The sequence below is a fragment of the Leucoraja erinacea genome, chromosome 33, assembly GCF_028641065.1.
Source record: "Leucoraja erinacea ecotype New England chromosome 33, Leri_hhj_1, whole genome shotgun sequence".
NCBI classification, from domain to species: domain Eukaryota; kingdom Metazoa; phylum Chordata; class Chondrichthyes; order Rajiformes; family Rajidae; genus Leucoraja; species Leucoraja erinaceus.
In genome coordinates, this window is record NC_073409.1 from 1,317,374 (window position 1) to 1,340,825 (window position 23,452).

At 44.0% G+C, this 23,452-nt stretch overlaps 1 protein-coding gene across 1 annotated transcript in view; it reads right to left on the reverse strand.

The window, feature by feature from the left end:
• Positions 1–6,282: 6,282 nt before the first annotated feature.
• The window catches only part of sh3gl3a (SH3-domain GRB2-like 3a), a 32,870-nt gene continuing 15,700 nt past the window's right edge, over positions 6,283–23,452 (reverse strand). The window contains exons 2-9 of the mRNA XM_055661012.1: positions 16,149–16,217; positions 15,242–15,314; positions 13,932–14,075; positions 12,842–12,975; positions 10,873–11,031; positions 9,859–9,962; positions 8,981–9,108; positions 6,283–6,743 (exon numbers count right to left, since the gene is read on the reverse strand). Of these exons, the coding sequence (XP_055516987.1) occupies positions 6,538–6,743; positions 8,981–9,108; positions 9,859–9,962; positions 10,873–11,031; positions 12,842–12,975; positions 13,932–14,075; positions 15,242–15,314; positions 16,149–16,217 (1,017 nt within the window). The 3' untranslated portion in view covers positions 6,283–6,537. The remainder of the gene's footprint in view (positions 6,744–8,980; positions 9,109–9,858; positions 9,963–10,872; positions 11,032–12,841; positions 12,976–13,931; positions 14,076–15,241; positions 15,315–16,148; positions 16,218–23,452) is intronic.

The following is a 23,452-nucleotide window of genomic DNA, read 5'->3' on the forward strand; positions in this document are numbered from 1 at the left end:
TACAATATCAGAATGAGCTAATGTTGATAGAAATATATAATGAAAAAAAATGAAAGGCCCAGTGTACATATTATAAAGCATTCCATTCTTCACAAGGTGTCTAGTTTCCTGCCAAAAATACTGAACAAGTCTCAACATCTAATTACTGTCCTGAGCGCTGGGGTGAAGTTCCCATTGAACACACGATCCCAACATTGTTCTCCTGAAACTGATTTTCAGGACCATAGCAACATAGAAAATAGGTGCAGGAGTAGGCCATTCGGCCCATTCGAGCCAGCACCGCCATTCAATATGATTATGGCTGATAATCCATAATCAGTACCCCGTTCCTGCTTTCTCCCCATCTCCCTTGATTCTGTTAGCCCTAAGAGCTAAATCTAACCCTCTCTAGAATACATCCAGTGAATTGGCCTCCACTGTCTTCTGTGGCAGAGAATTCCACAGATTCACAACTCTCGGGGTGAAAATGTTTTTCCTCATCTCAGTCCTAAATTGACCACCCCTTATTCTTAAACTGTGACCCCTGGTTCTGGACTCCCCCAACACTGCAGCATTTTTAGTAAATATTAGTTTAGTTTAGAGATACAGCGCAGAAACAGGCCCTTCGGCCCACCGAGTCCGCACTGACCAGCCATCTCCGCACTTTAACACTATCCTACAGACACTGGGGACAATTTTTACATTTACCAGGCCAACTAATGTACAAACCTGTACGTCTTTGGAGTGTGGGAGGAAACCGAAGGTCTCGGAGAAAACCCACGCAGGTCACGGGGAGAAGGTACAAACTCCGTATAGACAGCACCCGTTGTCGGGATCGAACCCCGGACCCGAGTCTCTGGCGCTGTGAGGCAGCAACTCTACCGCCGCGCCACCGTGCCACCTAATCTTTTACAGAGTAATACATCAAAAGACATTGGGAATGAGATTGAGATAACTAAAATCTGAAAGAATACCTAGGTTTATTGTTTTGCATGTTTGAACTATCCCTGAAAGAATACAAAACCCTTATTTTATTTGAACCATATGAGTTGGGTTTTTTTGCAAAGGAATACATGCCAAGCAAAAAACACAAGTAAAACAATATATATTTTGTAGAATCAGAAAATTAGAAAACACATTTACTTTGCTCAGATGATGCACTGCTCAAGCCAAGAAATTTTCAAGAAAATTCAAGAATGATTATATGTAACTCAGAGCACCTGGAAATGGAAAAAATAAGCCTCTTCTATTACTGTCTGCTCTGTTCTCAAGCAAAAGAGTTCAATGGTTCTTTTATAATCACATGTGCCAAGGTACAGTGAAATTTGTTTTTTGCACACAGATCAGTAAGATTATTGCCATACATAAGTACAATCCCCAGTTAAGTACAGAAAACAGCCCACTGGGTCCGCACACAAGTGTCGCCAGGTTTTGGGGCCATTTTCAAAGTCAAAGTTTTGATTCAAAAATCAAGAGCTTGGAAAAATAAAAACCCATGAGTTGCAGAGATTTATTTTATACTCGACCGAGTGGGAGCCGTTGGGCCCTGCTTCCTCAACGCAATATTCCACCACTCACCCGTTTCCCCCAACACAATATTCCACCACTCACCCATAGCCCCGACGGGAGGCCTGGTCCCCCAATGCAATCCGTGCCCTGACATAAGTTCCACGACTTCCCTGCCTCTCCCCAGCACTGGACTTTAAAAAAACAAATCAATTTGCACTTCTCCTGCCTCCCCCAACGCTTCCAATTTCAAGCTCCTCCACTTCCCCTGGCCCCTCCCCGTCCTGTTCAATCACTTCCTGCCAGGACCAGAATAAATGTTCTATGATGGCAACATTGTTGTAAATGTCGGGTAGAGGACTGTGAGATCCCATTGTGACGTCATAGCTATAATTGCCAGCACTGAAGTGTTGAAGTGATTATCAAAGTGGATTTAGTAAATTTAAAAATGTGATAACTTGTGAAATATAACATCAATCAGAACCAAACTTGATACCAACAACCACAGGTCAATGGTGAGTAAGGTGGTGGAAAAAGTGTTGCGCTATTGTGTACCGTTTTGGCATAGTTCCATGAGATTGTACACACACAGACAGACAGACCTCCAAACAAGATGAGAGTTTTAGTTATAGATAGATAAATGAATGGGGTATTTACATTAATGAGTCGAAAAAACAAATAAACAAGGTAAGAATGAAGCTGGGAAAAATGGACCTTTCCCACTTCATTACTGGTATTGCCTCAACACCATCGAAGGGATCTACAATAAGATGTTTCAGATACAACAGGCAGCAAAGACCCACACCATCCTGGCCACGCTCTCATCTCACTGTTACCATCGGGAGCAGATACAGGAGCCTGAGAACCGTGATCGCCAGGTTCAAGAACAGCTTCTTCCCAACTACCACCAGGCCTTGAACTAATGTCCATGACCCAACCTCAGCACAAACCACCATGGACTTTACACCATTCAACTTGTCCATCATACTTTGGCTTGCACTGCCATTGCCTGAATATAGACACAAATAACTGGAGTATCTCAGCGGGACAGGCAGCATCTCTGGAAGGAAGGAATAGGTGACGTTTTGGGTCTAGACACTTTATCAGACTGTCTTTGCTTGGTTTGTTGGAACACTGATCCACCACCAGGGGTCAATGTCTCAAAGGCCTGCTGTAACTATTGTCTAAAATAATTCACCGCTGGAATTGTCCAAGTGCTTAATTCTAGTGCTGCTCTGTTGAAGAATTGTCACTGAGTAGACATTAATATATTATCACTGTACCTACTGCTGAATGATTCTGGCTCCTAGAACAGTTTCAGGGAAACGAGATAGAGCTTTTTATAGAAAGAATTTTTATAGAATCTTATAGAAACTTACAAAATTCTTAAGGGGTTGGACAGGCTAGATGCAGGAAGATTGTTCCCGATGTTGGGGAAGTCCAGAACAAGGGGTCACAGTTTAAGGTTAAGGGGGAAATCTTTTAGGACCGAGATGAAGAAAACATTTTTCACACAGAGAGTGGTGAATCCCTGGAATTCTCTGCCACAGAAGGTAGTTGAGGCCACAGTTCGTTGGCTATATTTAAGAGGGAGTTAGATGTGGCCCTTGTGGCTAAAGGGATCAGGGGGTATGGAGAGAAGGCAGGTACGGGATACTGAGTTGGATGATCAGCCATGATCATATTGAATGGCGGTGCAGGCTCGAAGGGCCGAATGGCCTACTAATGCACCTATTTTCTATGTTTTTTGTCTATGAATTCCTATTTGTTATATTTATAGATTATATGTTTAGTTTAGTTTTGGGATATAATTTGGAAATAAGGAGAGGGTGGTCAGGTTTTGGAATTCTCTATCCTGAAGGTCTGTAGAGGCTCGACTATTCATTCAAGAGTCAGATCGATAGATTAGTGATATTCAAGATATCGAGAGAGCGGGGGAGTGAAGGAGAATGTTGTTTCAGTAAAACGATCAGTTCTGAGTTTGTTGAATAAGGGAACAGACTCAACCATTGAAAAACCTGTTCCTGTTCCTCTCCTCCTCTCCCCGCACACTTCCCTCGACTCCCCACGCCACCCTGCTCCTCTCCCCTTCACCACCTGATCTATATGCTCATCACACACCTCCCCCGGGTTCGGTGGGCTTGTTTCCGCGCTGTATCTCTAAACTCCAGCTCCTATGTTCTTACTCTTAAAGCTGAACCCTAAGATTTAGAGCCAGCCTCTTGTTGAATGGGTGGGGGAGCAGATCAATATATCTATTGGGGAGGCTTGATCAAGAAGTTGGTGCCATGCATCCTCTGGTGGCCACTTGCAGAACTGCAGCTCAGTGTCCATATATTGATCAGCCAGCCTGTGCCTTTCTGAAGCATGGCACTGGTGTGGGACGTCGGGTTGGTGCTCTTTGTTTGAGGAAATGGATGGGTGACGTTTCGGGCGAGACCCTTCTTCAGTCTGAGAGTGAGGGGAGGAGGGAAACTAGAGATAAGGAAGGGTAAGATGTGAAAAGGACATATCAAATCAGGCATTGTTCAAGGAACTGTAGATTGGTTCATGGGGAAGGTAACAATGAGGCATTCAAACAGTAAAATTAGTCAGGAGGATGGTGAAACTAATCGGAGAACTAGGGTGGGGGAGGGACGGAGATGAGGGGAAAAGTAAATGGGCTGTCCCACTGTACGAGGTAATTCTGGAGTTCTCCCGAGTTTCCCCTGATTCGAACTCGGAGAATGACGGTAATAGCCGCTCGTAGGTACTCAGGGCTCTCGTGGACATTTTTTACTGTGCTGAAAAAAACTTCACGAGTTACCGCGTTTCCCGAGTACCTGCCGTTAGCGTTACGAACCGCTACGAGACATCCACGAGCACCGACGTACTTGCTACGTACATTCTACGTACTTACCATGAGTTTGATTTTTTTTTTTCCAAACTCGGGGGAGCTCTTCAATTACCTCGTACAGTGAGGCAGGTCCCTTAAGGGTTACTTGAAGTTAGAGAAATATAAAGAGGGTACATAAGATAGGGTACAGAAATATAAATAGGGTACAGCTTCCAAAATACTATTACCCTGCTCAACTCACAGGCCCAACGCTAGCAATCTTTTATACCCTTTTATCTGTATGGGGAAGTCCAGAACAAGAGGTCACAGTTTAAGGATAAGGGGGAAATCTTTTAGGACCAAGATGAGGAAAACATTTTTTTTCACACACAGAGAGTGGTGAATCTGTGGAATTCTCTGCCACAGAAGGTAGTTGAGGCCAGTTCATTGGCTATATTTAAGAGGGAGTTACATGTGGCCCTTGTGGCTAAAGGGATCAGGGGGTATGGAGAGAAGGCAGGGATGGGATACTAATTTGGATGATCAGCCATGATCATATTGAATGGCGGTGCAGGCTCGAAGGGCCAAATGGCCTACTCCTGCACCCATTTTCTATGTTTCTATATATTTATCTGCCCATGTACTAGATTAATTTACCCACATTGTACATATTGTTTTAACCAGTATTTTATTACTTTGCACTCTGATTAGATGCTAAACTGCATTTCGTTGTAGCTGTACTCGTATTTGTGCAATGACTATAAAGTTGAATCTAATCTTGAGTTCTAAAGTTCTAAAGAATCTAAAGTTGAACAAAGACTGGATAGACTTGGTTTATACTCTCTAGAATTTAGGAGATTGAGAGGGGATCTTATAGAAACTTACAAAATTCTTAAGGGGTTGGACAGGCTAGATGCAGGAAGATTGCTCCCGATGTTGGGGAAGTCCAGGACAAGGGGTCGGTCACAGCTTAAGGATAAGGGGGAAATCCTTTAAAACCGAGATGAGAAGAACTTTTTTCACACAGAGAGTGGTGAATCTCTGGAACTCTCTGCCACAGAGGGTAGTTGAGGCCACAGTTCATTGGCTATATTTAAGAGGGAGTTAGATGTGGCCCTTGTGGCTAAGGGGATCAGGGGGTATGGAGAGAAGGCAGGGATGGGATACTGAGTTGGATGATCAGCCATGATCATATTGAATGGTGGTGCAGGCTCGAAGGGCCGAATGGCCTACTCCTGCACCTAATTTCTATGTTTCTAATCTAAAAAAGATGCAAACATATCATTGATAATGGTGTCCAACAATGAGAGCTAACACGGGTTAAATTGCAGTTTTTACACACATTTATTATGGCATCTGTGCAAAACAATAAATTACACTGCCAAATAAAATGGCTCAAGAACAGGTCAGAATCTTAAAACGTTAATAACAGTTCATTATAACCACAATAATTAAACTGTATCAAGAATATTCTTATTACAGCTAAATAGAAATTTTCCCCGCACTGTAAAACAGCAACAAAAGATTCAGAGCGCAAGTTAAAGTTAAATAGTTACAGCCGTATACTTAGAAACTGTGTTTAAGAAGGAACTGCAGATGCTGGAAAAATCGAAGGTAGACAAAAGTGCTGGAGAAACTCAGTGGGTGCAGCAGCATCTATGGAGCGAAGGAAATAGGCACGAAACCCAAAGGGTTTCGACCCGAAACGTTACCTATTTCCTTTGGGTTTCGGCCCGAAACGTTGCCTATTTCCTTCGCTCCATAGATGCTGCTGCACCCGCTGAGTTTCTCCAGCACTTTTGTCCACTTATGCCCCTGTCCCACTTAGGAAACCTGAATGGAAACCTCTGGAGACTTTGCGCCACACCCAAGGTTTCCGTGCTGTTCCCGGAGGTTGCAGGAGGTTGCAGGTAGTGGAAGCAGGTAGGGAGACTGACGAAAACCTCCGGGAACCGCACGGAAACCTTGGGTGGGGCGCAAAGTCTCCAGAGGTTTCCATTCAGGTTTCCCAAGTGGGACAGGGGCATTAGAAACTGCTGGCAGAAATAGGTAAGATTTGCAATTACTCTTGTAGCAAAAAGACATAAACATCTTCAGTACAAATGGAACATGTAAAAAAATAAATAGACAAATAGAAGACGTACAAAAAGTCAATCGAAGAGCAAGGCTTTCACGGAATGCCACACTGATGAAATGTCTGTGTCCTGTATCCGGGCATTTACAAAACTGGGTCGGTTTCACTGTGGCAATGGGACAATCACTTGCACATAATTAATGGGGAAGAAACCGGATTCGCCGCTCGACATGCCCTCAAACCAGTTTTCATCAATCTGATTTGTAAGAGTGATGATGTCACCTTCCTTGAATCCAAGTTCTCCTTCATTCTCAGGGTCAAAGTCATAGACAGCTTTACAGCAGGGCTGGTCCACTTGTGTCGAGGAAGCTGTGTGCAATAGAGAAGAACGTTAGTTACTTCCTGCGTCAAGGTTATCTAGAATTATGAGAGGCAGAAACGTGGTAGACAGTCAGAATCTTTTTCCTCGGGTGGGAATTCAATTCAATTCAATTCAACTTTAATGTCATCACACAAATACAAGTATCAGTTCGACGAAATGCAGTTTTGCGTCATCGTATTTGTACATAAAGGGCACAAAATATAAGAGGCAGAGGGAATAATCAAAATACTTAATGGGGGTTTGTGGGACCAGAGAAATTTTCGTCGGGACTACGACACAGCAACATTGTGTGTCACACACACAACATTTCCCACTGGGATGGGGCCTGGAACGCATTGCCTGTAAAGGGTAGCTGGGAGGCAGATAGGTTAATGTGGGTTTGCGAGGCTAGTTTTTTTAGGCACACACACAGTGCACGGGCAACGGAGGCTGGTTCCACACACACACACACACGCCGTCAGCGATGGCAGCCTCGCCTACGGTCTGTCTGTCTTTTCTGTTATATTTGGTGTTTTAAAAAGTTTGGGTCAATGTTCTCTGGGTTGTTTTATGTGGGGGTGGTGGGGGGGAGTGGGTCTTGGGCCATAGCCTTGCCCTTTACAATACGATACGATAGACCTTTATTTATCCCAGGAGGGAAATTAATCATTAGTGATGGACATTTCAATCTCTTACCTTGCCGGAGATGCGATTGTTTCCCGGATCGTATCTCCGGTCGTTCTGCAGCCGAACATGATGGAGCTGGCGGCCTTGCACGGAACTGACTTTGAGCCCCACCGCGGCGCTGTAGACTTGCCATCAGAGCCTGCGACCCCTTGCCTGGGATCAACGCTAAATCCACGGCCTGCGGATTTCAAATCGAGAAGCTCGCAGTCTCGGGTAGAGACTGATGTCGGGAAGCTCCAAAGCTGCAGGAGGTTCGACTAGCCCCGACCCGGGGTCCGATCGCCCGGCACAGGGGAGCTAAGATCCCCCCTGATGCGGGGGAACAGGCCCTTCGGCCCAACTTGCCCACACCGGCCAATATGGCCCAGTTACACTGGTCACAGAGTGAGACAGGGTGGGAACAGGCCCTTCTGCCCAACCTGCCCACACCAGCCAACATGTCCCAGCTACACTAGTCCCACCTGCCTGCATTTGGTCCATATCCCTCCAAACCTGTCATATCCATGTACCTATCTAACTGTTCATCTAAGGCAGTGGCTCACATCTTTGTTGGCATATGTACACGCATACACAAACAAAATACTGTATGTGGTATGTTTCTTTGTTAGGTTCCCAAACATGGGCTCAACAAATGGATCTGTTATTTATGACCTCTTCATGTCCCCTGGTAAAGCCCCAAATGACCCCCCCGACGCCCAGGTTAAGAACCATTGGTCTAAGGGTGGGGAGGGTTTTTGGGGAGAGGAGGTGGTGGTGATTTTCAAACATGCTGAAAAGAGGAGTGCATCACACACACACACACACACACACTGGTTTAGGAAAGCTACTCACAATGTGAACAGGTACGCCTTAACCTGCGTACAATCCTGAATGGGGAAGGTTTAGCTAAATTATAACCGAAAGGGAAACAAGGACTGACACCTGCAGGCTAGTGCAGGTACTCCATGAACCAACGCACAAGCTAAACATGCAACCATGGCGAACTAAATAAAAGTACAAGTCCAAAATATACATTATATTAACATTAAGACCATCAATTGGTGATATAATAGTATAGAATATCAGAAATTCTGATGGTCTTTTCAGGATCAGATCTGCAGGTTTTATACAGGTGATTCTGGAAAATTATTGAGATTTTTCCATGTATATTACTGTATATACATCACTTTTAGTTTGGAGATGCAGCATGGAAACAGGCCCTTCTGCCCACTGGGTCCATGCTGACCAGTGATCACCCGTACACCACACCTGCCCACTCTACACCCGGGACTATTTATAGAAGCCAATTAACCTACAAACGCACACGTCTTTGGGATGTGGGAGGAAACCGGAGCACCCGGAGAAAACCCACGCGGTCACAGGGAGAACGTGCAAACTCCGCACAGACAGCACCTGTAGTCAGGATCGAACCCGGGTCTCTGGCGCTGTGAGGCAGCAACTCTACAGGTGCCGCCCATTTTTGGTTTTGTGCTACCTCCATTTTACTCTGACCAAAGACCACTGAAGTTTGCGTATAATTCTACAAGTTTCATTCTAATATTCACGTAAGTATTCTTACCAGATGACTTGAAGGAGGAATTGTACGAAAGACCATTGAGTTGTGGGTTGTCGATAGGTTCAAAGGATGAGGCAACTGCAGGCTTAGGTTTGAAGTCACGTTTCGGACGGCTGCAGACTATGCTGATCCTTTAAGAAAAACATACAAGGGTTTTATGATCGGCCTGACTTCTGACTTAGCTTAGAATAGCACCCTTCCACCAATCCCCTGTCTTTTGCGGGTGTCAGTTCTAGATCCACACCATCAAGTCACTATGCATCTTCATCTGCTGAATCAGCCTAACATGAGGGACTTTGCCGAATGCCTTAACAAAGCCCTGTAGGCAACGTTTACCGCCCTTCTCCATCAATCAACTTGTCATCTCCTCAAAAAGACAAAGCCACTCTGACACTCCAGTGTCATCATCTTTGACACCCTTCCTAATCAGGAACCCATCAATCTGTGTTTTATACATACCCTGTGAAGAAAAGAACTGCAGATGCTGGTTTAAATCGAAGTTAAAGGGTCTCGACCCGAAACGTCACCCATTCCTTGTCTCCAGAGATGCTGCCTGGCCCACTGAGTTACTCCAGTATTTTGTGTATATCTTCTATTACAATTACCTGATGCCTTGGCCTCCACAGCTGCCTGTAGCAATGAATTTCACAGATTCTCCACCCTCTGGCTAAAGAAATTCCTCTTCATCTCCTTTCTGAACGTACGTCCTTTTATTTTGAGGCTGTGCTCTCTGGTTCTAGACTCTCCCCAGTTTATCTCTTTTGTATTCTTGTCTCACCGGTTAATTTCAAAATGCCCATGGAGCAGACTTGAATCCTAGACCCCAGCGCCCGGCCACCCCCCGTCCCGTGATTACATGCATGCACGGTTTGGAACTGCACCTGCTCTGTAGTGTTTCATGAAGCTGCTCCAGGATTGTAGTGGATTCTTTGTGGTAACTCAGAGTGGCTTCCACTAGAGCAAGGAGCTGACTGATTTGCTCTACCTGTAGGTAAAAGGAAATTTCTTTAGCAAGATGACTAGTCTAAACAATATTTAAAGCATGTCTGTGGTTAAATTTGGAAGGGAGTGAGTAAGGATACTGACAGAGATTTGCTTCCTAAAAGCTTTTTAGTCGCAGCCTTTATTGCACTCAGGAATTCAGTACAAATTAAATCACAGGACTAGTTTGCAGCCAAACAATCTGCATATCGCTCACCTGCAGGTGCAACATATTCCAATTTCTCTTGATCTATGCAAGCTGCAATTCAAAATAGCCAAAAAACAGGCTTTTTAAACAAAAAAATTGCAAAGAAATTGATGTATTGTCTAAAATATATTTAATCTTGACTTGTCATTTTATGTATTAAAAATCTATATATGATAATCCTTAGTTCAAAAATAATTCTTGACAGAAATTATCAGTCCTTAGCACTAAATCTTCTTGCCTTTGCTGAAATACGTTCTGACTTTATTCTGCGTGCGTTAAGGGCCTGTCCCACGAGCATGCGACCTGCAAGCGGCGAGCGCGACCAAACCGAAGCGGGGGCCGCGCGGAGGTCGAGTGAGTGACGTGAAGTTCGAGCGAAGTCCGCAGGAATTTCGCGCGTGCCCGTCGAGGCGGCTGCGGGCCGGCAGGCTGTTGCCGCGCGGAATTTTTGAACACGGTCAGTGTTTCGGAGCCCCGCGCGATGTCGGGACCAGCTCCGCACAACTCCATACGGCTCCGGCGATCGAAGTGGGACTGGCCCCGTGAGACCGTACGGCTCAAGCGACCACGTTAGGTCGCGCTCGCCGCATGCAGTCGCATGCTGGTGGGACAGGCCCTTAAGATTAAGAGACTGAGTTAAATATGGGTGCAATTTATGGGCTTTGGGTTGGTCGGGGGAATGAGTTCTGATTAGCCAAGCACTCACGTCATTTTCCAGAAAGTTGAACATGCTGATCTCAGCGAGTTCCTTGGACTCCTCAAACTTGTCCACCGCTTGTCTGATCTCCTCATCGGGAATTTTACCGTGCCGTTTCTTTTTGTAATCGTAATCTAGGCGGCGGCCCTCCAGCTTTCTTAAATGATGCTTCGTCAAGACAAGAACACGTTAAGTAGGAATCCTCCATTTGTTGAATAATATATACTTAGACAAAATGTTTCAACTTGGACATGCTCATTGGATTCATTGTTGAGAAGTGGAACAATATTTTCCATTCCATGTTCTCTTCTATTCCAATGAAAGGTTATTGATCTGAAACATCATTTGTTTTTCGCTCGATAAAGATCTTTCCTGACCTACTGAGCATTTCATCGTGTCGTACAGCACAACAAAGGCCCTTAGCCCATCTTGTCTAGCATGCCCCATCTAAGGTAGTCTCATTTCACACATTTGGCCCAAATCTTTCCTATCCACGTAACTGTCAAATTGTCTTTCATATGTTGACATTTTTGCCTGCCTCAACTACCTCCTCTAGCAGCTCATTCCATACCCCCTCCAGAGTTCACAGGTTTGTAAGTTATAGGGGCCGAATTAGGCCATTCAGCCCATCAAGTCTACTCTGCTATTCAATGGTGGTTGATCTATCTTTCCTTCTCATCCCATTCTCCTGCCTTCTCCCCATAATCCTTGACACTGGAGACATGACACCTGAGTGGAAAAGTTGCCTCTCAGGTTCCCGTTGAATCTTTTCCCTCTCACCTTAAACCAACGTCTTCTGGTTCTTGAGTAAAATACACTGAGCATTCACCGTATAAATTCTCCTCGTGATTTTAGACACCTCTATAAGATCACCCCTCACCATCATGCCCTCCAAGAAATAAAGTCCTAGCCTGCTCAACCTCTCCCTGTATCACAGACTCTCGAGTCCTGGCAACATCCTCATAAACCTGCTTTTGCATTTCCAACATGTTCTGTTTCATTTCAGATTTGTAACATGTGCAGTTTTTTTTGTCTGGGTTAGTCCTGTCTGTGCCGGTTTTTTTTTGTGTCTAAACTCGGAGATTGTTTGGCAGCCACAAAGCTTTGGTGAACATGGTTTGATCCTCAGGTAATGATTGTGTGGGATTTAATAGTCCCTGTAATCTCGGACTGAACTCTAACACTAAAGGGCCTGTCCCACCTGGTGATTTTTTTCAGCGACTGCTGGCATCATCGACTGATGTATCAGGTCACCGAAACATTCGCGGAGTGATGACGTTTGACGTGCGGTGATTTTTCAAGTGTCGCAACTTATCTTTTGTCGCGGCTGGACTTTGAAATGTTCAAAATCGTTTGGCGACATTGATATGATGCTGGCAGTCGCCGAAAAAATCCCCAAGTGGGACAGGCCCTTTAATGGAAACCCAATGCATTATGCTCCCACATCACATCACAAATTCCTCCCAGTATATATGTGGCAAGGAATTCAAAGTGCATGAGAGACAGAATATGAGGGAATGAATGAATGATACTTTATACTTTAATGTATTTTTTTATAAGTTAAACTGAATATGCTGCAGGTCTATTAGACTTTAGAGATATAGCGCAGAAACATGCCCTGCTTGGACATGATAGATCATTTGGACTTTCCCTGTCCACTCTTTGGCAACTCAGACCGGGTTCGATCCCAACTACGGGCGCTGTCTGTACGGAGTTTGCACGTTCTTCCCGTGACCTGCGTGGGTTTTCTCAGAGATCTTCGGTTTCCTCCCACACTCCAAAGACGTGCAGGTTTGTAGTTAATTGGTTTGTAGGTTAATTGGCTTGGTATAATTGTAAATAATCCCTCGTGTGTGTGTGTGTGGGGAAATCGCTGGTCGGTGCGGACTCGGTGGGCTAAAGGACATGTTTACTCACTGTAGCTGTAAACTATAGAAAGTAAAAAACAGCATTTATGTTCGTGGGGAAAGATACTCACTCCAATTTCTTTTAAGTCTTTTTCTTGTAAAATTTGCAGCGGATCAATAAAATTCTGCTTTACGTCGATATCTAGGGAATCCTTCACTTCCCCCATTTGTTTCAGCGCTTCACCAACATCGACCAGAGCCGGCCCTTGAAAAATCACACACGGAACACAATCAGCATGCACAGAGGGGTTTATACAGACCACCCTTCAGAGAGAGGCTAAACGCAAATTGGAGGAACTGCATCTCATATTTCGCTTGGGGCAGCTTACAGCCCAGTGGTATGAATATTGATTTCTCTCTCTTCAAGTAACCCCGGCATTCCCTCTCTCTCTATCCCTCTCCCACCCAAGTTGCACCAGCTTCTCGTTTTCACCCAACAAACAGCCTGTTTCGTTTATCATCGTTATTTTCTGCATATCTTTCATTCAATCTCCCCACATCACCGTCTATATATCTCGTTTGCCTTATCCCTAACCAGTCTGAAGAACTGTCGAAACGAAACGTCACCCATTCCTTCTCTCCAGAGATTCTGCCTGTCCCACTGAGTTACTCCAGTATTTTGTGTCTATCTTCAAATTCATTCATTGTATTGTCTGAATACAATAATCATGAAAGTATTTTCATTGTAAAAACTCAAATTATACGCACTAGATCACAATTGGAAAAATGGTGGTAAAAATGAATTGAGAATCTTCTCTATATTGCAGGAAAATTTGAACTGTATAAACTCATTGAAGTCATTTAGATCACGCCTAAAGCAAAAGTGAAATGCAGGTTGTTTAGGAAGGAATTACCTTCCCCTAGCTAACAATCGATATATTTTCCTTTGATGTCTTGTTTTCACACCTCATCCTTCCATATCTCTAGTCTCCCTTTACCCTGACTCTCAGTCTGAAGAAGGGTCTCGACCCAAAACATTACCAATTCCTTCCCTCCAGAGTTGCTGCCTGTCCCGCTGAGTTACTCCAGCATTCTGCGTCTATCTTCGGTGAAATGCAGGTGGATTGATTTAAATTTGAATCACATTATCAACTTAACTAGAATTAAAATGAAATGAAAAAGAAAAATATATATCGCACAAAACGTTACCAATCTACGCACCAAAATTGGAATCATCTCCGAGGTCCTTTCCATTTCTCAGCATACATTCTCCCAACAAGCCTTCAGGCTGCGGGTAGCCCGTGGTTTTAACTTGTCCTCGGATCTTTGACACAGTGTTGAGCATCCCTAACTTGGCTCTGTAGGCTTCCAGATGACATGATGCATTTAAAATACTTCAATGTACACACACACACATATGTATGTATACACACACACATACACGCACACACATATATGTATATACACACATATATGTATACACACACACACACACATATATGTATACACACACACATATATGTATACACACACATATATGTATACACACACACATATATGTATACACACATATATATGTATACATGTATACACACATATATGTATACACACACACACACACACACACACATATATATACACACACACACATACATATATGTACACACACACACATATATGTATACACACACACACACACATATGTATATACACACACATATATGTATACACACACACATATATGCACACACACATATATGCACACACACACACCCATATATATGTATATACACAAATATATGTATACACACACACATGTATGTATACACACACAAACACATATGTATGTACACACACACATACACACACATACACGTATATATACACACACACATATATATATACACACACACACACACATATATATACACACACACACACATATATGTATACACACACAAACACACACACACACACACACACACACACACACAATTATGAGAGCCACAGCCAGACATGAACACAGTTTTTATCCACGAGTAGTTGCTCTACTCAACAGCCAAAACCCTGTAGCCTCCCTTTGATCTGGTATTTTGTTGGTTCACATTCTTGATCAATGGCGTTTTATCATTAATGTTTTATTATTATTAATGTTTAGTGCTTTCTGAGTCATTCGTAACTGTCACTGTATGTCATGTTGTCACTTGTGGGTGGAGCACCAAGGCAAATTCCTTGTATGTGAATACTTGGCCAATAAACGTACTTACTTGCATAGTGTAGACAATCAGAACCTTTATCCCAGGATGGACATACGCAACTCTAGATGGCACAGTTATAAGGTGCCTTTGTGAGGCCTTTGACAGTGGCGAGGTCAGTACCTCTACATTAATGGAACCTAGCAAAGGTTGGCATCTTTTGCCTTCAATATGCCTTGTTCTCTAGCATTAACAAAAGTCCTGGTCTCACTGAAAAGCATATAAACTAGAAATGGCAATGGAAAGTGAGATGCCGTTCATGGCACAGTTTCATACCTGGATTCGGTTGCAAGTACTCAGTTGTTTTAGACAGAACATCAGCCACAGCTTTACTCGTAGCGTCTATTTTCTTAAATAAGAAAGAAAAAAGTGGTTATTAAACTAAAATAAACACTATATCCTCAAGAAGGGTCTCAACCCGAAACGTCATCCCATTCCTTCTCTCCAGAGATGCTGCCTGTCCCGCTGAGGTACTCCAGCTTTTTGTGTCTATCTTTGGTTTAAACCAGCATCTGGCAGTTCCTTCCTACTCAAAATTGGCCTGACTGTTCTAGTGAAGTGCTTTGGACATTTCTCTTGACTAAAGGCGATATAGTGCAAGATGTTGCTAATGTTGGTTTAGGGTGGAGGGGGAAAGATTTAATGGGAACCTGATGTTTACATTGAGGGGGGGGGGGGGGGGGGGGGGGGGTGGGACACGATGATTTAATAAAGAACCTGAGGGGAACTTTTTCCTTACACAAAGGGTGGTTGGTATATGGAATGAGCTGCCAGAGTAGGTGATCATGTTGGCCGGTGTGGGCAAGTTGGGCTGAAGGGCCTGTTTCCACACTGTATAACTCTGTGTCTTTATTTGGAAATTAAATTGCACTGCACAATTTGGTAACAAGTATTTAAATAAATATATAATAATAACCTTCCACCTTCTGGAACTGAAAATAATTTAGTCTGTTCTTAAATATAAAAACAAGGTATTTATAAATGAAAAATGAGCTAAATCTAACTCTCACTTGATCATTGGTCGGTGCGGACTCGATGGGCAGAAGGGCCTGTTTCCGTGTTTTATTTCTATAACTTGCTAATCCTTTGTCTCAAACCTGGTGTGTGCCATGGTTAATCACGGGCCTGAAGTATTTTATTGAACCATTTGCCAGAATCTTTTCACAGCAGTTCGTTCACATACCCGTTCCATCTCCACAAAATCATTGTCTAGTTTTGTTCCTTCAGCTCCACCCATTTTCTCGCTGACAAACTGCAAGACAAAGCGTTAAAACCAACGTCACATTCCGACAAGACGTACTTGAATGCAACTAAAACTCATTGTTGAACATAGGCTGGCAACATTTTTCTTTTCACATATTCTGTTGTGCTGAGGCAAGTTAGAATTTCATTGTTCTGTTTCCAGACGCATGATAATAAAATACTCTTGAATCTGTTAACAAATAAATGCTTACTACAAGCAGATATTAATACATTAGGAATGTGCAGGAAGGTGGAGTAACTCAGCAGGGCAGGCAGCATCTCCGGAGAGAAGGAATCGGTGACGTAGAAGGGACTCGACCCGAAACGTCACCCATTCCTTCTCTCCAGAGTTGCTGCCTGTCCCGCTGAGTTACTCCAGCTTTTTGTCCCTATCTTTAATACAGAAGGAAAATCCCTACTAACAAGGAGGAATGGTCGACCTGTAACCAGCTCCAGAAACCTTGGGAAGAGAAGCTGCCAGAAGCAATTACAGATTATTATCAAAATGTCACTCTCCACTGGTCCAATTTTCCCAAAGCTAGTCAACGCTGGTCTTCAACATAGTTGAAGGAGGTCTTCAACATGACACTTTTACAAACTCTCCTAAACTCGCCAATTAGGTCGCCGCAGTAAGACAGGATCTTAACTGAAGCCAATTCTGAAGAAGGGTTTTGGCCCGAAACGTTGCCTATTTCCTTCGCTCCATAGATGTTGCTGCACCCGCTGAGTTTCTCCAGCATTTTTGTCTACCTTCGATTTTCCAGCATCTGCAGTTCCATCTTAAATAATTTCAATATTCCTGGCCAGGGAGGTTTTTATGCTTGAGTTGGGAAAAGCTGATTCTAAAACCACAGGGCTAATTCCCTTGCTGGTAATCTTCCCAAATGACAATACTGAACCACTTTTGGCAACCAAATATCTTGCAGCCACGCATTTACAGAACGGATCCAGTTGCAGCAAGACCAGGGTTAGCCAGGCTGCAGTTAGTTAGTCCAAGTGTTCCTGCCATCTGGCCAGCCTGGTTCACTCCTTGAGCCAACACAAAGGTTCAACAGTGGGCCATCTTGTCACTTGGACATGCAACAACATCTGCAGATGCTCTGCTCGAGATCACACAAGGATATGGTTCAATTGGGTGACCTGACTGTAACCGGAACACCTTATTTCTGTCTCCTTTCCCGTCACAACCTTCCACAAGCAAAGACTCGACCCCTTGCGTGAAATATTGGCGAGGCCACGCTGGGCGTATTGTGTCACCCTGCTATAGGAAAGATGTTTTCTTTAGAATATTCTTGTTTAGAATCAAGGGGAGGTCATTTAAGACTGAGGTGAGAAAAAACATTTTCACCCAGAGAGTTGTGAATTTATGGAATTCCCTGCCACAGAGGGCAGTGGAGGCCAAGTCACTGGATGGATTTAAGAGAGAGTTAGATAGAGCTCTAGGGACTAGTGGAGTCAAGGATATATGGGGAGAAGGCAGGCACAGGTTATTGATTGGGGATGATCAGCCATGATCACAATGAATGGCGATGCTGGCTCGAAGGGCCGAATGGCCTCTTCCTGCACCTATTTTCTATGTTTCTATGTTGTCAAGCTGGAAATGGTGGTGAGACGATTTATAAGGATGTTACCAGGACTTGAGGGCCTGAGCTATGGGGAGAGGTTGAGCAGGCTGGGACTCTATTCCCAGGATTGCGTTTTTGAAGTTGCACTCAAAGTCTCCTCTCATTCTTCTAAACTGCAGCAGACACGTGCTTAGCTTGGGCTAAGTTACAGAAGCCAATTTGACTATAAACCTGAACGTTTTGGAGCATGGAGGGGGAAGCCAGACCACCTGGAGAAAACCCACGCGGGTCACGGGAAGCACATACAACCTTCGTACAGACAGCACCCGTAGTCAGGATCGAACCCGGGTCTCTGGCGCCGTGAGGCAGCAGCTCTACCACTGCGCTACCGTGCCGCCCCAGGAGTTACGCTCATGATTCCAACTATTGACTTTGGATATCGTGCCTGAGAAGGATTTGCTTGTCATTGGCGGAGTAGTGGCGACTGTTACCACACACTCTGTTGACACTAGGGTTACTTCATTCATCATCCCTTGTTTTTAGAGAAGAAAAATGCACCATTTGAAATGAAAAGGCCAGCTTGTCTGTGGTGAGGTATTTCACGCTGATTTGAGAAGTCGGAGAATGAATCAACTGCAGCTGCCTTGGCAGTGGGAAGAGATGCCAGGACCAAAGTCAGGATCAATCAATTCTGGTGGGGAATCTTTGATATTCTTTTGTTTCATGCAAGTTCAGCATTTTTAAATGTTCCCTGGAACAGAGCTGAGATTTTATTAGAACCAGAAGAAGAGGTTCTGGCAGGGAGCAGACACCTTGAAGATGGTATTGCAGCGCAGCGGGTGTCGTGCTACCGAGTGCTATTAATCGGCAACTCCCGGTGAACGAGATGGAGAGAGAGAAAATGTCAGAGCTACTCCAAGTGTCCGTGTGGAGTCTCACAAATACTGACGAGAATAATGAAATTATCTCCCTCACAGGAGTTACCTTTTTCTTTCTTAAAATTCCATCTTTCTGATCAATTGTGTAGGAAAGAAATGTAGTTGCTGGATTACGCCTGAGATAGACACAAAATGCTGATTAACACCATCCTGGATAACACTATCTGTGGAGAACATGGATAGGTGACGTTTCACAGAGTGCTGGAGTAACTCAGCGGGGCAGGCAGCATCTGTGGAGAACATGGATAGGTGACGTTTCACAGAGTGCTGGAGTAACTCAACGGGTGCAGCAGCATCTATGGAGCTAAGGAAATAGGTAACGTTTCGGGCCGAAACCCGGAAGGGTTTCGGCCCGAAACGTTGCCTATTTCCAGAAGGGTTTCGGCCCGAAACGTTGCCCATTTCCTTCACTCCATAGATGCTGCTGCACCATAACTCAGCGGGTCAGGCAGCATCTCTGGAGAACATGGATAGGTGACGTTTCACAGAGTGCTGGAGTAACTCAGTGGGTCAGGCAGCATCTGTGGAGAACATGGATAGCTGATGTTTCACAGAGTGCTGGAGTAACTCAGCGGGTCAGGCAGCATCTGTGGAGAACATGGATAGGTGACCTTTCACAGAGTGCTGGAATAACTCAGCAGGTCAGGCAGCATCTGTGGAGAACATGGATAGGTGATGTTTCACAGAGTGCTGGAGTAACTCAGCGGGTCAGGCAGCATCTGTGGAGAACATGGATAGGTGACGTTTCACAGAGTGCTGGAGTAACTCAGCGGGTCAGGCAGCATCTCTGGGGAACATGGATAGGTGATGTTTCGGGTCGGGACCCTTCTTCAGACTGCAGATCTTTTCGATGCTGCCTGAGTTAGTCTGGCACATCACGTGTACCGAGGTACAGTGAAAAGCTTTCATTGCGTGCTCTCCAGTCAGCGGAAAGACAATACATGATTACCACCGAGCCATTCACAGCGTTTAAGAGTGTGGAGCGATTGTAATATGTGATTGGAGATCTGCATCTGTGGCTAGCACGCAAATAGTCGCGGGGTTGGGCATCATGTGGGAAGCAAGATGAGTAATGGGGAGGGCAGGACAATGGGGTTGAGAGGGAAAGATAGATCAGCTATGGTTCAATGGCGGAGTGGACGATGGGCCGAATGGCCAAATTCTGCTCCTAGAACTTATGAACAAGGAGGGACCCAGCAGGAGAGGACACCTAGAACAAAGAGGAGCCAACATGACTCTAACGAGTAATTTTGTAACGTGGTCTGTGCCTGAAACATGGCGACTCTTTCTGTACGCTGAGTACTGTCCGCAAACACATAGACTCTCACTGTACCGAGGTACATGTGACTATAATGTGTCATCGGATCATCATCTCTGTCATGAAATGGCTAAACAACTGATCTCTCTATTTGACTGAAAATTAAAATAATGTTTAAATGAAGATTGCTTTGTTCGTTAACATTGTCTGTGATTAATCCCTGCCCATGTCAATGCTTTTTTTGTATTTCTATCAATGAGTCATCATTTGCTTTTTCTTTTAAAAACTGACACAGCGAAATATTGTTAACTCCTTGTTTCAATTCAGTACGTTTGGCCTTCGTTGATAAGGCATCTGGATATGCAACAACCTTCCTTGGAATTGGAACCCATGATAAGAAGCAGAATAAAGCTTGTGTGTGGGAAGGAACTGCAGATGCTGGTTTAAACCAAAGATAGACACAAAATGCTGGAGTCACTCAGCGGGTCAGGCAGCATCTCTGGGGAGATGGAATGGGTGACGTTTCGGGTCGAGACCCTTCTTCAGACTGAGAGTCGGGGAAGGAGAAACGAGGGATATATATAGAGAGAGATATAGAACAAATAAATGAAAGGTATGCTGTCTGGAATAAAGAACGTTAGTTATGCAATGTCCAATCATGCCGTTCAACAACTTGAAACCTACATGTCTAAATGTATACACACACACATATATGTATACACACACACACACATATGTATACACACACACATATATATATACACACATATATGTATACACACACACACACATATATGTATACACACACACACATATGTATATACACACACATATATGTATACACACACATATATGTATACACACACACACACATATATGTATACACACACACATATATGTATACACACACACATATATGTATACACACACACACATATATGTATACACACACACATATGTATACACACACACATATGTATACACACACACACATATGTATACACACACACATATATGTATACACACACACATATATGTATACACACACACACATATATGTATATACACACACACATACACACACACACACACACACACACACACACACACACACTAAATTAAATATATTTATTGTTCTATTACACCACTTTGGAAAGTCATGATATGCAGCAACTGTTTTTTTAAATATTCAGTTGTTTACACTGCTGTGTAGTCTCGCATGTCCATAGGAGCAGAATTGGGCCATTCAGCCCATCGTGTCTACTCTACTCATCAATCACGGCTGATTGAATAGTCTCTTTTTTGCAACATCTAAATGCAGTTGAAGCATAAAAAAATTATTGCAATTATTGTACGTTTAGTTCAGTGGCTGATTCCATGATAAGCATTTAAAACAATGATGCCCACTCTGTCTTTCCGAACTGCGTACAGAGCTGTTACGACATTTCTTGTCAAAGCTTGCCACTATAAAGGGCTGCTGTTGATATTCGACTAGATGTTGTTGCAGGCTCTGGCGGCAAGGTGTCACCATCAGCTCATTCTGACTTCCCGATCAGTACACACAACAGATTCATCTTCATAGCTGTCGGCAATACTGGGGGCTACTTATTAATTGGCTCTGAACCGATCGTGTTGTACAGAATCAGCTTTGGGGCAACTGTTCAAATTGGGTGATAACAAAAAGATTTCAATGGAAAACTCACACTCCTGCTCGAGATACATTTACTTGCACAGTATGTTAATAACAAAAATGAAAGAGTCAAATGAAAAATGTTGCTTTATGTTGGTTAGCTTCCTGGAGATAATTTTCCATCTATTCAACGGATATAACAGCATGTAGAAACAGAGAACTGCAGAAGCCGGTGAATGCACAAAAGGACATGCTTTATTCACATTGCATATCTGGCAACAAGCATTCAGTACAAAGGTTCAAAGATAGCTACAATCCCACATAAATGTAGAGATTTCTTTTCAAGTTTCTTTTAATCAAAAACCTATTCCCTCCGTGCCCCCCAACCCCCCCCTCGCTTTTCTCCATTGAGGTCTCCATTCACTGGTCTAACTTTGCGATTTGCACTTTTACTGAAAAGCAGGATTCATCGGTTGAAAGAACAGATAAACTGCTCCGAGAACTGATCTTAAAGATCCTCAATTGCTTGTTAATTAAGAGGGAGACACAGAGGACTGCGGATGTTGAAATGTTGAGCAGAATTCACAAAGTTGTAGTAACTCTGCGGGTCAGGCAGTATCGTTTAGGAAACAGATCTGAGGAAAGCATCCTTGCAGAGTTTGGAAAAGGAAAGACTAGGATCCACACAACTGTCTTCATCGAGGGGACGGTGAAGGAGGGAGTCAAAAGCTTCAAATTCCTGTGTGCATATCTCTGAAGGTTTGTTCTGGACACCCAGCATATGTGCGTCAATTGGCTTCTGTAAATTGTCCCTAATGTTGGATTAGCGCTAGTGTGTGGGGGTGATCGTTGGTGACAGAGGGCCTGCTCCAAGCTGGATCTCGAAAGTAAAGTCTGAAGTCTAAAAGGAATACTTGAATGAATGAATACTTTGTCACACGTGCCTACTCAATGTATACAAATAGTTGCCCATAAAGGGCACTTACAAAGTTACAGAGTGTCCGCACCAGCTCCTCCTTTGTTCTCCCCCCCTTCCCCCTCCTCACGGCTGCCCCCCCCCACAGCCGGGTCAGTAACACAACTAGTCTGAAAAAAGGTCTCGACCTGAAACGTCACCCATTCCTTCTCTCCAGAGAAGCTGCCCGTCCCGCTGAGTCACTCCAGAATCTTGTGTCTAACACAACCGTGATGGAGTTGAAGTCCCGAGTGACAATAGGTGCAGGAGGAGGCCATTCGGCCCTTCGAGCCAGCACCGCCATTCAATGTGATCATGGCTGATCATCCACAATCAGTACCCCGTTCCTGCCTTCTCCCCATATCCCCTGACTCCGCTATCTTTAAGAGCCCTATCTAGCTCTCTCTTGAAAGTATCCAGAGAACAGGCCTCCACCGCCCTCTGAGGCAGAGAATTCCACAGACTCACAACTCTCTGTGAGAAAAAGTGTTTCCTCGTCTCCGTTCTAAATGGCTTACCCCTTATTCTTAAACTGTGTGGCCCCTGGTTCTGGACTCCCCCAACATCGGGAACATGTTTCCTGCCTCTAGCGTGTCCAAACCCTTAATAATCTTATATGTTTCAATAAGATCCCCTCTCATCCTTCTACACTCCAGAGTGTACAAGCCCAGCCGCTCCATTCTCTCAGCAAAGAGAAGGGTGCACAGCGATAGATGCGATACGACACACATTGAAGGAGTAACCCTCAAGAGGCTGGACGGAGCTGGAATCCCCAGCCACACTGACTGTAAACACATCCCAATCAGCACCACCAGAAATTCACCAACTTGCACTGATGGCAAGTTGATTAAAACAACCAATTGGATTAAAATAATAAAATAAAGATGTGTAAAGTGAAT